General features: G+C 46.7%; 3 protein-coding genes across 6 annotated transcripts in view; 2 read left to right on the top strand and 1 right to left on the bottom strand.

Annotated features, from left to right (window-relative positions):
• Positions 1–226: 226 nt before the first annotated feature.
• PHYHD1 (phytanoyl-CoA dioxygenase domain containing 1) lies at positions 227–11,081 on the top strand. Of its 4 annotated transcripts, none has more exons than XM_081967036.1 (12): positions 237–1,121; positions 3,508–3,659; positions 4,672–4,830; positions 5,139–5,214; positions 5,427–5,474; positions 6,150–6,205; positions 6,667–6,729; positions 7,007–7,028; positions 7,903–8,127; positions 8,228–8,344; positions 9,981–10,107; positions 10,239–11,081. In XM_081967036.1, the coding sequence occupies exons 2-12, from the start codon at positions 3,627–3,629 to the stop codon at positions 10,288–10,290; spliced, it is 978 nt and encodes a 325-aa protein (XP_081823162.1). In that variant the 5' UTR covers positions 237–1,121; positions 3,508–3,626; the 3' UTR covers positions 10,291–11,081. The 4 variants fall into 4 exon arrangements, with proteins under 4 accessions (XP_081823165.1, XP_081823162.1, XP_081823164.1 ...); XM_081967038.1 differs by having other exon boundaries at positions 244–1,121; positions 7,999–8,127; positions 10,239–11,080; XM_081967039.1 differs by lacking the exons at positions 9,981–10,107; positions 10,239–11,081 and adding an exon at positions 9,035–9,974 and having other exon boundaries at positions 227–1,121.
• Positions 11,082–11,452: 371 nt separating this feature from the next.
• Positions 11,453–13,883, bottom strand: DOLK (dolichol kinase). Its single transcript, XM_081967035.1, has 2 exons — positions 13,815–13,883; positions 11,453–13,284 (listed from the first exon to the last, which is right to left on the bottom strand). The coding sequence occupies exon 2, from the start codon at positions 13,190–13,192 to the stop codon at positions 11,621–11,623; it is 1,572 nt and encodes a 523-aa protein (XP_081823161.1). The 5' UTR covers positions 13,193–13,284; positions 13,815–13,883; the 3' UTR covers positions 11,453–11,620.
• Positions 13,884–14,065: 182 nt separating this feature from the next.
• Positions 14,066–15,008, top strand: part of NUP188 (nucleoporin 188) — a 29,809-nt gene continuing 28,866 nt past the window's right edge. The window contains 1 exon segment of the mRNA XM_081967526.1: positions 14,066–14,115. Coding sequence (XP_081823652.1) covers positions 14,090–14,115 — 26 coding nt within the window. The 5' untranslated portion in view covers positions 14,066–14,089.

Below are 15,008 nucleotides of genomic sequence, written 5' to 3'. Positions count from 1 at the left end.
GGGAAAGGTATAGGGATATACAAAAAAATTTGGCAGCTCCCACACTAGTGATAGAAGCCCATCCAACACTCACAATTTTTACAATCTTAAAAACAAAATATAAAAGATAAGCAGAAAACAAAGTCTTATTCTATATGGTCAACCATGTGTTCATTCATTTTCCTTTGTCACTTTCTAGAATATCACCAATTGCTATTTATTTCAAATGCTTTTATTTTTGTGATCTGAGCCTTTTCGATATTGCTCCTTCCTCCCTGTCCCCAGAGGAGATCTCAGCCCCCACTCCTTCTTATCTTGCACCATACTGTCCCTTCCACTACCTTCGCTATGTTCGTCCTCCAGGAGGAGAGGATTCTTTTTAATGAAGGCTTCCGCCTCCTGCACTGTATTAATTCTAATCCTTTTTCCCTCCCAAAAGATCAACATTCCTTCTGGCAATAACCATCTAAACCAAATTCCTTTCTTGTATAATTTCTTGGATAAGGAGGAATACTTCCTCCTCCTCTCTCTTATCTTTTTTGGAATCTGCTTAAGAATGGTGATTTCTTCATCTTTATATTTCAATGGTCTCTCCCTTCCCCGATGTTCTTAAGTCCACAGGTACTCCTTGATTTAAAACAATTTGTATAGTGACCGTTTGAAGCGACAGCGGCACTGAAAGAAAGGGACTTTTGGCCCTTTTTCACACTTAACGGCCATTGCAAGCCATGATGTAACTTGGTTAACTTTGGCTTAGACTAAAAAGCAGGTAGGGGGAGAAGCAGATTCAGACTTGCAGACTCCTGCAACTAGCCTTAACAATAAAAGCAGTATTTGCATGCAGGACTCCGGTTTCTTAGTTTGCACTACCTTGGGGAGACCAACAAGGAGCGAGTCGAAAAAAACAACAACAGAAAAGTTGTTAACGAGAGAGAGAGAAAAACTGGCCCAGCGACTTTCCCACGCTCGTCCCTTTCTCCATCCCTCTGGAATGTGGGGGAACAGGTCCCAGCTTCTCCCGTCTCCACACTGGTTCTGCCCTCTTCTTTTTCGCCTTCTCCTCTCCACTTCCAGCTGCCTGGGAGATCTTCAGCCAGGTGACCGGCTGACCCGTATCGGCTTTCTCCAGAGATGCTCTTAAGGTAACTGCCCTTCGGAGAAATGGATGAGATCAGAGTGATGGGCTTTTGTCTTTTTCAAGTTCTGGCACGTCAGTCCTGTCTCCTGGGGAAGACAAGTGCTATCCTCGGGCTATCCTGCACCCCAGCTCCCATCCTCGCCAGCCAAGTAGGGACTACACGTGGCTTTCCTGGGATTTGCAAGCTTCCTGGGAGGGTGGGGTGGTGGTGGTGGTTCTAAATTTAAGGGGGGGAGGCAAGAAACGGGGAAAATTTGAACAAGTCTCTTGTGAAGCCGAGGTCTGCTTCTCCAGAGCTGGCTGTATAGTTCCCTGAATCTAAACAGTGGGGGAGGGAGTCTAAATTTGGTTTTCTGGGAGTCCTTAGGAAATCCTGAAAGAGAACAAAAGGGGAGACCAAAAATGAAGCTCTGCCCCCTCCTCTTTTTTTAAAAAAAAGAACTTAGGGGGATCAGGGCCATTTTGGTCTACCTTGAAACCGAGAGATTGTGAGTTTTAGTCCTTTAAGGCATGCAAGCAGGCTGGTTGATTTTGAACCAATCACCAGGAGATGGTGAGTTCTAGTTCTACCTTAGGCATGAAAGCCAGCTGGGTGACTGGGCTAGTCCCTCTCTCAGCCCCGCTTCACCGTTTCCTGGTGATTGGCTCAAAGTCACCCAGCCTGCTTACATGCCTAAATCAGGACTAGAACTCCCTGTCTCCTATTTTCTATCCTGAGACCTTAACCTTTAGACCTATCTGGCTGAATAAATACTGAGAATAAGTACATGTTAGAGCATGGTTGTTGTTTTTAATGCACGCTGGGAAACGATTAGAGGACACACATGGCTGGCTGGGGAATTCTTGGAGTTGAAGTCCACACATTTCAAAGCCTCTTGGATTGAGAAACGTGACCCTGGGCTAAACTGCAGCAAACTCATCGCGGGACAAGAAAATCCTGCTTTGGCTTCTGGGTGGGCACGTTGCGTAGACCCCGGGGTGGAATTCATTGGCTAATCCAGAACCTGAGTAGGTTTCAATGCCACAAATCACTCTGGGGAATTTTGCAAGGTTCCTGCAACCTTCAAATTGTGTTTGGCAAACTCTGAAGGTGGAAATTCCGTTAAAAGTCAGCAGGCTGTTGGAGGATGTTTTAAAATCTGCGGTAATGAAGCCTAGGTGAACGCCTAGGACACCTGTGCTACCAAAAAGGTAGTCCTGGATTTACAAGCATTCATTTAGTGACCATTCGAAGTTACGACGACCCTGGGGGAAATGTGACGTACAACTATTTTTCACACAATCTTTGCAGCATCCCTTCCGCCCCCCCCCCCCCCCCCGGTCGTGTGATCAAAACTCAAGACACTTGGCAACGGACTCGTACTTATGACCGTTGGAATGTCCCAGAGTCACATGATCCCCTTTTGCGACCTGACAAAAGTCAATGGGGAAGCCTGATTCACTTAACAACCGTGTTACTAATTTAACAACCCCCTTCCTAAAATCCAGGAGGAGATGCAAACCATATAACCCCCCACCCCCCAAAAGAGCTGCTTTTCTGTTAATGAGGACACTTCAATGCTGCTGCCTACCAGCCTAATAAAGATTAAAAGTGCCTATTTAATAATTGCTGAAATGGGTGAGTGAAAAATCACTGCTTGTCCAAGATTTATTTTCCCTTTTTTCCAAAATCTGTTTTAAGAAGACATTCAGAAGGCACAACATACATGATGCTAGAAACTAGAAGGCTCCGAGTTCCAGTCCTACTTTAGGCAGGAAAGCTACCTGGGTGACTTTGGCCAGTCATTCTCAGCTCAGCCTACCTCACAGTGTTCTTGTGCAGAAAAGGAGGAGGAAGGTGTGTTGGATATGTTTGTTGCCTTGAGTTACTTATAAAGTAATAAAGGCAGGATTAAAAAAAAATTCTGAACAAGTAAAAACACCAAGAAAACCATGAAAGGTGTTTTATGAAGATTCAGCACCTGATTAAAAATTGACCATCCCAAAGTTTGTTCAGCTGTATTTTAATATATAATGAGGATAGGATAGGATTCTATTCTATTTCCTCCCTTCCCTCTGCCTTTTCTTTCTTTCTTTCTTTCTTTCTTTCTTTCTTTCTTTCTTTCTTTCTTTCTTTCTTTCTTTCTTTCTTTCTTTCTTTCTTTCTTTCTTTCTTTCTTTCTTTCTTTCCTTCCTTCCTTCCTTCCTTCCTTCCTTCTTTCTTTCTTTCTTTCTTTTTCTTCTTCCCTTACCTAATCTTTTTGTCTCTGCCAAAATCTCCTTTCGGTGTCCAAGAAGAATCAAACTCAATCTGCGGGGCTTCTTGGCAATGGGACAAATGTCCAGTACCAAGGTCCACCGCAGGGGCCTGCGGAATCAGCTGGGGTCATGCATGTCTTTGTCCTTTGCAGTTTATCACATGACGATGAAATGACCCGCCCAGCTTAGCAGGGGAAGGTTGATCCCTGGACATGGAGCAAAGTGGACACACGGGCACCGTTTGCTTTAACAAGTGAGGCGTCTAGTGTCGATGGACCCCGTCAGCCAAGAGAGACTCTCTAAGGTAAGAAGCGAAGGGAGCAGAGAAACGAAACACACCAATAATTTGATTTCTTTACATGAAAAAGATTTCTGTGGCTGCCCAGCTCTCTCACACACACACCCTCTTGAGTCATTTCTGGTTCTGTGAAAAAAATAAGTGTAAAGTTATGATTCACACCCACAGCTTTTCCAACTTTTCTTTAGAAATTGTTTTACTAAAATTGTACATCTTAAATAAAAATGCAGAAAAGAGTTTGTAGAAACTGATAGTCAATAAATATGAATGCTGATAGCAATACCGTAAGAAAAACGATCAGCTAAAATACTAAATACTTTTTAAATATCTGAGGCTGGTTGTATAATTTGATCATGCACTATATCTTTAAATTGCCTTTATGAATGTAATACTAAAAAACTGTTTTGATACACTACTGAAGTTTCAAAGGTTGAAAGATTAAAACAGATGCAATTAAATCCTATTGATTGCAAGAATCCCCCCCTCCAATTCTTTACTAAGATTTCAAATCATTTCTATTGATTTTCTACATACCGCTTGCTGTGATTTCTACAGCCTCTTCTCTATCTCCTTAAATCCAAAATCTAGTGGAGATAATCTGTTTAGTTTCTATAAAGGGCCAGCTCTTTAAATGAAAGCAAGGTGTCATTGGTTTCCTAGCAATATATATATCGTAGAATTTGTTTGCAAATATATAAAAATAAATTCTACGATAAATGCATGCAGTCCTCCACTTACGACCTCAATTGAGCCCAACATTTCTGTTGGTAAGTGAGACAGTTGTTAAGTTTGCCCCATTGGTCCCTTGTAAGCCAGTTATTCTATGTCCAGTAGGATCAAACTCAACGGGTCAACCGAAACCACTTGAGAATATCAGATTGGGATTGGATGGATCTTCTATACCCCCCACCCCTCCCCGGTGCACGCTGGGGTATTCTGGGAATCAAAGTCCACGGATCTCCAAGTAGCCAAGGTTGAGAGCCACCCATCTAAAGACCTTCTCCAACTTCTTCTGCAGTTCCACCAGGAGGGCTTCTTGGTCCTCCAGCGGTTCTTCAGCCTGGAAGAATGTGACGCTATGAGGGCCCAGGTCCGAAAGATCGTCGCGTCTGTGGACGTGCCAGCTCACTGCCGGACGGAGTTTTCAACCCAGCAGCAGGAACAACTCCAGGCACAGGTGGGTATTCTGACCTCGGCCTCCCCAAAAAGCCCAAAGCAGAGTCCTGGTCCCTACAAAACCCCTTTTATTTAACAAATGTGGATTCCTCTCCTTCACTTTCAGCCAAGGCCTGGCAAACAGTCTTTCAAAGGAATATTTAGGACCACAGACCTTATCTTTCGGGGAAACAGGGGTAGTAATGTAATAGTAGTACATATGGTAGTAGTGTTGTATATAGATGACTTTAATATTGCTGCTAAACAGCTACTTATTCGAAATTCCAAGACACTAGACTAATATTGATATTTTATCCTGGTTTCTGACAGGGGTCGGCAGAATATTTCCTCAACAGTGGAGACAAAATCAGATTCTTTTTCGAAAAAGGTGTTTTTGATCAAAAAGGTACTGTTTCCCCGCAAGGCACCTTGATGCCCCTCTTCTATGCAATCTGTTGTGTTATTCTTTTAAACCCAGATATATATATATATATATATATATATATATATATATATATATATATATATATATATATATATATATATATATATATATATATATATATATATATATATATATATATATATATATATATATATTTTTTTTTTAATTTGCAGGGGACTTTCTGGTTCCAAAGGAAAAATCGATCAATAAAATCGGTCACGGTAAGTAAAGGCCTACCGGGGACTCCCTAAGAAATAGTTAATGCAAGTTAGGGAAAAAAAGATGGAGGGACTGGGTGAAAGTGTGCAGGTAGCTCTCGACTTAACAGCAGTTCTTTCAGTGGCCGTTAAAAGTTACAAAGGCACTGAAAAAGTGACTTACGGCTGTTGCAGCATCCCCTGGTCACGAGACACCGACTCATATTTATGACGCTTGCCGTGTCCCTTTTGCGAAGCCAAGTCAACAGGGAAGCCAGATTCACTTAACAACCATGTGACTGGCTTTACAACTGCAGCGCCTCCCTTAACAACTGTGGCGAGAAAGGTCGTAAAATGGGGCAAAACTCACTTCACAAATGTCTCACCTAGCAACAGAAATGTTGGGCTCAACATTTGGTCGTAAGTCGAGAAACGACCTGTAGTGAGTTGACAAGTTACTAAAAGTTCAGATCTAGGTATGATAAAAGAAAAATTTTCCCCCCTGGCAAGTTTGAGCCAGTTCTTACCTGGCTTTTGATAGGATTTTCAATAAGTAGCACTTATGATGGTTAATTTATTTTATTTATTAAAGTTATATGATGCACATGTGACTTATGACCGATAAGGCAATTTGTGACACCTATGCCATTATAATCAAAACAATTCTTATATTAGTACGATGTTTATTACTGTTTCTAGCCCTACATGCCTACGATCCCGTCTTTAAGGAAATGACCCACTCGGCTAAGGTGCAGGTGAGTTGAATGCTGGCCAACCCTGCAGGGCTGTCGTAGGAAGAGCAAACTCCGGCCAACTCCGCAAGCCTCTCCATCCTTTGGTTATAAGAAAGGAAACTGACTGGCATTGGATCTGCCTTCCTGCTCGTTCAGTCCTTCACAATAGCCCTGCAAAGTAGGTTGAGAGACCTGCGTAGATTTCCACAGAACGTAGCATGCTGGGGTCAGTTTTAAATCCAGCTATTGGGGCTTTTACGAGGTGATGTAAGGTTTTTACTGCCATGATGGTTTAGTTAACAAACCACGGTTCAAAGAACTGATCGCTTAACCAATGTTGGTAACCCATCTCTGAGTGAGAGGGGGAAAAGTGCTTTTAATTCTGCTTTAATTGACAAAATGTTGGGAGGAAGTGTGTACTCAGGTTGCAAGGGAAAACAGAAGAAAATGAACATTTTCTTACGTTTTGGGACATTCCGCAGGCTTTAGCAAGGAATTTGAGTCTGGAGAATCCTGTGGTGGTGCAAAGCATGTACATCTTCAAGGTACGTGAAGCCAGCCTTTTAAAAAATATGCAGGTGGGGGATTCATGGAAGGTGGAGGCCTCCTCAGAGACCACCTAGTCCAACCCCTGCCCGCAGTGGGAACCCATCACTTAGAGTTCCAGATTCTAAGGCTTGGAAGGGACCCCAGAGACCATCTAGTCCAATTCTTTCCCCAAACTAGAAATTCATTATTACTGCAATGGATGATTACAAAAAAAAAAAATCAGCTTTCCCCTTCTGGTTTAATAGTCTTTTTTTTTTTTTACTCATTTTATAGCAACCGGGCATTGGTGGGGAAGGTGAGTTTCTTACTGTACTACCTTTCTTCTAACATTTTCCCTATGGGGGCTGCCCTGGAGATGTTGGACTCCAACTCCCACTGTCCCTTGCAGGAAAGGCAGTGAAAGTCACTATGCTGTTCAGTCATTCCTGTTGATCTCGTGCCCCTCCCCAACCCCACTGATCCTGGGGGACGGGACGTAGAAAATTGTGGGTGTTTCATAAACGTGATCACAAATTTGGTCATACTTACTTGTAAAATCATCTTAATCACCATTGCCTCCAAATTGTTAAGTTGTCAAAGATTCACATTGTACACAATGCAAAAAAGATGCGGAGACTCTAGAAAGAGGGCAGAGAAGAGCAACCAGGATGATGAGGAGACTGGAGGCTAAAACATAGGAAGAACGGTTGCAGGAACTGGGCCTGGCTAGTCTAGGGAAGAGAAGGACCAGGGGAGACAGGATAGCAGACTTCCAATATTTGAGGGGCTGCCACAGAGAGGAGATGGGGTCAACCTATTTTCTAAGGCACCCAAAGGCCAGGCAAGGAATAATGGATGGAAACTGATCAAGGAGATTCAACCTGGAAATAAGTAATTTTCTGACAGTGAGAACAATCAACCAATGGAACAGCTGGCCTAGAGAAGTTGTGAATGCTCCAGCCCTGGAAGTTTTTAAGATGTTGGTTAACCATTTGTCTGAAGTGGTGTAGGGTCCCCTGCCTGAGCAATGGGGTTGGACTAGAAGACCTCCAAGGTACCTTCCAACTCTCTTGTTCGATTTTATTCCCTGCACACAATGTGGTTCAGTTGTGAATTTATTAATCCGTTTTCTACCGATTGCAATCCAAAGGGAGCCTAGATTAGAATAAACAGAAACGTTTGTGGTTTAGGATTGTGTGAAGACAGCTTACTGGAGTTTACAAACCACGATTCTGCAAACAAGCCACTTAGGGTTGAACGTCACGTCTCGTCTCTGCTTCTTTCAGTGACGCCACATCAGGATGCGACTTTTCTGCACACAACTCCTTTGGGCAAAGTGATGGGCTTCTGGATCGCTCTGGAAAATGCCACCCAAGAAAACGGCTGTTTGTGGTTTGTTCCCGGCTCACATACAAGTAAGGCAAGAAGATGCCAACTGCTGAGAATGGCTGCATCAATTTAAGAAACAAGCTGAATCAATCAAATCAAAGCTCATCCTCCTGATTTGCTTCCCAGCTGGCATCACACGGCGGATGGTCCGGAGTCCCCCGGGGACGATTCCTTGCACCGATTTCATCGGCACCGAGCAAGTGTATGAAGACGGGCAGTTTGTCCCCGTGCCAGCGGGCAAAGGTAAGGTGGCACCGCTGGAAAATCTAAGTGGCCAAGCCACAACCGAAGAATAAGCTAGGGAGGGAAGTTGGTTCTGTTCTCCTGGAAGGGGAAACAGAATTTGGGGGCACGCGGATATGAGGGGTGGCTAAAATCCCACCATTTAGATCAGGGTCTCCAAACATGGCAACTTTTAAGACTTTTGGGCTTCAACTGCTAGAATTCCCCAGCCAGCCATTGAGAGTTGAAGAGCACAAGTCTTAAAGTGGCCAAGTATGGAGACCGCTGAGTTAGACCCAATTTAAATCTAGGTCTTTCACTCCTTTGAATGGAAGAAACAAAACCACTACAGCTAGTCCTTGAGTTAAAAAAAAAATGTTTAGTGACTGTTCAGTTATAACGGCACTGAAAAAAAGTGACCGTTTTTCACACTTACGACCATTCCAGCATCCCCATGGAGGTGTGATAAAATTTGGAGGCTTGGCAACTGATTCATATTTATGACAGTCATGCAATCCCCTTTTGCGACAAGAACGGTCGTAAAATGGGGCAGAAGCACCTTAACAACTGCCTTGCTTAGCAACAGGAATTGGGGGTTCAATTGTGGTCATATGTTGAGGACAGGATCTGTTTTAGAGATTGGTTGATAGGACACAACACCTTTGTTTTATTCTCGTTTTGAAAGTCCTTTGCAAATATTCTACTGTGCAGGAGAAGCAATTACGGAGTTGAGCTTGATGAGTGACAACAATGACACATCCTGGCTTTTTCCCAAAAAGTGTTGATTCCTCACTTGCACAACTTTTGCCATGCAAACGCAACTCATCCCCGGTCCCTACTTTTTAAACTAAATCAGCCAAAATTGGCCATATGCTGCCCTCTTCTGGGAAAAGCAATTCTAATAAATAAATTTGCTTACCGTTTGCTTAGCAACCATTCTGAGTTACAATAGTGCTGGATAAAGTGGCTTAGAACCGGTCCTCGCATTTCTGACCACTGCAGCATTCCCCGTGGTCATGTGATCTCACTCCTGGTGCTCAGCAACTGGCTTGCATTTACAGAGAGTCCTCAACTTATGACTATAGCTGAACTTGGAATTATAAGTCATAAGTCACGGCCATATTGTTTTAATCTGTGTCACTTTAATCTTTTGACTGTTTTTTACTTGTTTTTGTAAGTTGCAAGGAGCCCAGAGCCAACTTGTCAGTGAGGTGGGAGCCATGAAAATTGAATCAATAAAATTAAATGAATGTGACCCACCCGATGTTTGGACATTTTTTTGCCGCAGTTGTTAAACAAACACGGTGGTTCTTAAGTGAACACCGCAGTTGTTAAATGAATCTGTTGTCCCCGATGGACACTTTTTTTGCTGGAAACTGAAAAGCCAAGGCCAGAAACCAGGGGGAGAAAAGTCACATGTCTGTGGGAGGCTGCAAATGGTCATAAAGCGAAACCGCTTGCCATGCACCCAAAACGCAAGGGTCTGACTGCAGGGGATGGTCGTAACTTTCAGAACGGGTGTTCAGTAACTCTGGGGAAGAGGGTTGCAACCTTGAATGGTCGCTAGGCGAGTAGGTTGCATATCAAGGACTTGCTTGTGAAATGGTCAAAAATGCTACTTCCAGCTGGGGTGGTGGGTACATTTCACTCTTTTCAGGGGACTTGGTCCTTATCCACGGCGAGGTGGTGCACAAAAGTGAAGCCAACTATTCGGAGGAGTCCCGCGAGGTTTACACCTTCCATCTGATGGAGGCCAAGGACGCGGTTTGGAGCGCCGAAAACTGGTAAGCGGAGGAAGGAGAGGGACGGGAGGGATGCTTGTCCTTGCCACTCTTGCCAAGATCTCCCCACCCACCCCCGTTGGTTCACTAGCACGGGAGCCATTTAACGGGTCCCCCCCCCCCACTTGTTTCAGGCTTCAACCAACTCTGGACCTGCCTTTCCCATCGCTGTACACGAGCAACTAAACCCGCAGCATCTCTGCTTTGGGAGCCCCGTCTCTTTTGGGGAAGCGGCAAGGGGGGCTGATTTCAGCTCTGCATCTGTAGCTGGGGAACCTCTGGCTCCAGCTTCACATCATCTCCGAATCCGCTCAGCCTGTTCAGGAGAGTGTGGGCTGAGAAAATCAGTTTGGCCTGGAATTAAGAGCATCAGACCCTGACCAAGCAAAGCCAGGGTGGAGTTTCTGCTCCGCAATGAACGTTACGGGGAGGTTGTGAAGAAAAAAAAAAGAGGCATGCAGGGAGCCAAGACTGCCGCTGGCTTCTGAAAGGCGAGGCAGGATAGAAACGCAATTACATGTGGACTGGGATTCGGATGACGCACCTGCTGTGGACGATACCTTTGGAAGACTTTTTTAGAATTCAGCAGCAGCGGAATAATTTTTATCTCGCCCTTTCAGAAATACCTTTGGATTTTCCTGTAATTACCAATTTGTGCTAGGAAAAGATGGTCTAACTTTGCAGTTTGAGCTAGCTGGAGGAAAGACTCCCCCAAACCTTGCCTCTTGGTGGTGCTCAGGATCTGCCATCTTCTACCAGATCCTTGGGATGAGACTGTATTTGGCTTGGAGAGATATATGGAAGGGGAGGGGGGTGTTGATGGGCAAAATGGATGCCTTAGACCTCCAATGCCTCCTGTTTTGCTTTGAATAGCCTCCCAATAATTTTTAAAAAGGCCCTGCTTTGCTGATATCATAATCCTGAGATGAGAAAAATTAAAAATTATCCAATAACCTGTAACAGGGATGTAACCATTGTCTCAAATTAGTTAGGGCTTCACTTCCTGCTTGGTCAGCATCAAGCTGGCCAGTCTTGTTAAAATTGCACCCTTTTCTTTCTTTGGTTTATCTTGCCTCCTCCTTCTAAGGGTCGAGATGAAGGCTGGGCTAGAACTCACTGTCTCCTAGTGATTGGCCCAAAGTCACCCAGCTGGCTTCATGCCTAAGGCAGGGCTAGAACGCGGGGTGGCTGGCTTCAAGTCCAGCCCTTTGACTGCTTGAACAAACCCCTCCTGCTTAAAACAAAAACAAACAAAAAATCCACAATCCCTTGGAGGATTGCCACTCAGTTTGAAAACCCTTGTGGCTGTATTATACTGCAGAAGCCGTGAAAAAAAAAACAGACCACAAAGAACAGCCTCATTATATTTCAGCTTTAAATAATGAACATGCAATCACTTACAGGGACGGGCTGTGGTGTCGCTTTTTGCCACCCTGGGCCAAGGACACCAAAGAAAGACGGGATGGGTGTATCTGATTACGCTCTGGGGGAGAAATTTTATCCCCTTCAAGGGTAGCTAAAGCATTAACAGGATGTGGAGGTAGAGTGGCAAGAGTAAATTGTCCACCTGGGTGGTGTAAGCTTCTAAAAACGACACCAGGGTAATGGAGACCAAGATCCAAGAGTAGCTGGCGTTCAGGTCCACAGAACTGTCAAAAATCACAATCAGGGCAACCGCAATGATTTGAGCAAATATGGACGACATGGTTCCTTCAAAAGTTTTCTTGGTTCCGGGCCATTTGACTTCCCCCATCGTGCTGCCAAAGATGGAGGCCACCGAGTCCCCCACGCCTACAGCCAGAACCCCGGAGTATGGAGCTAGGGCTCCTGCCCCTGTCAGGGCACCTTTGGGGGCGCACGGCCTTGGCACCAGCCACACCGGGAAGGACATCCCAAGCAGAAGGTAGATGTGAGTCAAGATCAAAGGCCCGCTGTCCCGCTCGTCCAAGAACAGCGAGAGCAGCTGCCGGAGCGTCTGTCCAAAGGGCTTGATGGTGAAGTAGCGGATGTACTCAAGAAGAATGAAGACGGCCAGGCAGATGACAGCCGCCACGTACAACAGTTGCCGGTCGTAGATCAGCCCAGGGACGTAAGTGGCCACCACGATGAAATGGAAGTACTTCCGGGTGACGGTTGAAGCTTGGTGTTTTTTAGAACCGGAGGTCCGCTTGACGTTTTGGCAGAGTACGATTGCGCAGGCCAGAGAAGCCAGGAGGGTCCAGTAGGAGAGCAGGTGAATTCTGACCTGGGTTTGGGAGAGCAACTGGAAGAGCCATGTCAAGGGGTTCCTGCGGATCAGGCGGTAGAGCCACGGCATGACCACGCCGAGGCTCAGGACGGCGGTCATCATGTGGAAAAACATGGAGGAGGTCCAGGTGGTGGAATCCATGAAGAAGAACAGCACCGCAAAGGAGAGGCCCAGCAGGACCACTCCCACCACCACGACTAGGAGGAAGAAGTCTACGGGACTCCCTCGGTTCTCGCTGACATTCAGAGAGCGCTTGATGAGCTGGTTGAGGACGAAACTCAGGCCGGTGAGGAGCAGCAGGGCCTCCCCGGGGGTGAAGCACCGAGGCAACAGGTACAGCAGGATCATGCTGAGGTAGACAAAAATGAGCAGCACCTCCAACACTTCGATCACTTCAGAGATGGCTAAGGAGTGCTTCATGGTGTAGATGATCAGCGCCCCAGCAATCCCAGACAGGACGCAGGTGTTCGTTGGCACCGGCTTAGTAACTCCCAAAGCGATCACCGACAGGAAGAGGGCTATCATCATGCCGGTGCAGGCCACGATAATACCCATGCGCTCGAAATACACCATGCCGGCCACTCGACACCTTTCCTTCATCACGATGCCCAGCAGAGGGATAACCATGCAGGAGGGGAGGAGGCCGCTGTTGGCCGTGGTCCTGAACTGGAACACAGCCCCACCCAGGCGAAGGAGGTGGTCCCACTTAAACTGGATGTAGAAGGCTTGGACGACAAGGACGAGAGCGGACCACGAGAAGCGGTCCCAGACCACGCTGTGCACGCAAAGCACGATGGCAAACACCACCAGCGATTCCACCAGAACCGGTTGGTTCCACATAGTGACGGTCGAAGGATCTCTGCAGCCGTCTGGAGCTTTTCAAATGCAGGGACTCTCAGGGCTGAAAGCTCCCTCCCTTGCTTGGATCATCCCTGGAAAAGGAAAAAAAAAACAGAGATATTTTAAAGAAAGCACACAGTGGCACAATGGTGAATCCCACATCACAAAACAGCTTCTTTTTAACAAGTCAGAAGAAGCTGCAGCTCTAAACGGTCCCTGTGCCCACCCCACGGGATAAGGACAGATTAGGAGAGTCGGAGGGGACCTTGCAGGTCATCTAGTCCAACCCCCCTCCCCCCGCCCAATTCTTTGGCATCCTATTCTCAAATTGCGACTACCATCTCCCCCCTCATCCCCAGCCACCTTCGAGAATCCAATCCGGGCACTCCCAAATTGAAAATGGGCCGTTTTGGGCCCGGCCTAGCCTACCCTGCGGGGCTGTTGTGAAGCAGATCGAGTGGGGGGGGAAGAGGAGGAGGGAGGCAAAGGGCACCGCCCGCCATGCACACACACACACATACCCGCCCTCTCCCCTGGGGGCTGAGCTCTTTGGGAGGAAAGCCGCCCTCCGAGCCTTCCCCTCCTCATCGCTCCGCCTCACCGCCTTCCCTGACTTACTCACCCACCCGGGCGCCGCCATCTTGCGGGGACGACGGCGCGCGCCGGTGACGTCAGGCGGACCCAAGGGCGCGCGCGACGGCTTCCCTAACGGTCGAGCGGGCGGCTCCCAGCGCGCATGCGTCGCCCCGCCTTCTTCCCCCCTCTCCCCCCTTCTTACTGGCGACCCCGCCCCCTTTTCCCCTCCTGGCGGCTCAGCGGGCGAGCGTGCGTGGTAGGCGGGAGGGAGGGCGGGAGGGGGGGGGGAAAGGAAGCGGGTCACGTGGGAGGGGAGGCAAGATGGCGGCCGGCGGGCTGTCTGCGAGGTAGGAACCGGCGGGGCGCGCGCGGTGGTCGTCGGAGCCCCTGAGGGGGAGAAAGCGGCTGAGGGGAGGGCCCGAGCCTCGCCCGCTCAGCCCCCTGCCCCCCGGGAGCTTTGGGGTGAGGGTCTTGCGGGTTGGAGGGGAGCGGGGACCCCTAGCGAAGCCCACTGCCTGCCTTCATTGCTCTTCATGTGAGGGAAAATATATATATTTATTCATTGGAATGTTTAAGCCTCCCGCCCCTCCCCCAGGGTCCAGTGGACTCTTCATTGTACACCCCCTTCCCTTCCCACAACAACCCCGTGAGGTGGGAAAGAGGGCGGTTTTGGGTGCCCAAAAGCTTCGGCTTTTCATCACCCTTTGGGGATGCCCCAAACTAGGGCAATGGATTAACCCTTTCCCCCCCTGGAAGGAAATGAATAATAATTCCCATTTGAGTAGGAAGAAGGCAGGGATATTATATATACGAATTATTTTTTGGAAAATAGGGTAATTGATTTGAAATAGGTGAAAATATACAAGGAAGAATATTAATCCTGAACTTTTTGTATGTCTGTTAATGAGATATTACAGGAAAGGATAAGAAGAATATAGGTATGATTTAAATATAGGGGTCACAGAATAGTTAAGAAAAAGCAAAATGGAACTCCCAAATCCTTTGTAAAAGTAACAGAAACATCTGTTTTAACCCTGTTATTTTTACTGTTTGCCTCTGACAGAACCTCCCATCATCCACTCCCAGGAAGTTTAAAAGCATCTAAAACCACAACTGTGCACCTGCCAAGCTCAAATGTGCATTTGTTAGCCTCTTGCTCACTGAATTTTTGACTTGCATGAAATGCAACCGGATATCAGTGTATAATTTGCCCTAAGTTGAGCATCGCATGATTTGAACA

This window comes from Natrix helvetica (genome assembly GCF_964273705.1).
Source record: "Natrix helvetica genome assembly, chromosome: 15".
NCBI lineage: Eukaryota > Metazoa > Chordata > Lepidosauria > Squamata > Natricidae > Natrix > Natrix helvetica.
This window is presented reverse-complemented; position numbering and strand designations above follow the sequence as displayed.

Coding starts and splice junctions, on each gene's coding strand:
- PHYHD1 (XM_081967036.1), top strand. CDS start 3,627: ATGGACCCCGTCAGCCAAGAGAGACTCTCTAAG. Junction 5,215..5,426: donor AGGTGTTTTTGATCAAAAAG/GTACTGTTTCCC, acceptor TTTAATTTGCAG/GGGACTTTCTGGTTCCAAAG. Junction 10,108..10,238: donor GTTTGGAGCGCCGAAAACTG/GTAAGCGGAGGA, acceptor CACTTGTTTCAG/GCTTCAACCAACTCTGGACC.
- DOLK (XM_081967035.1), bottom strand. CDS start 13,192: ATGTGGAACCAACCGGTTCTGGTGGAATCGCTGGTGGTGTTTGCCATC.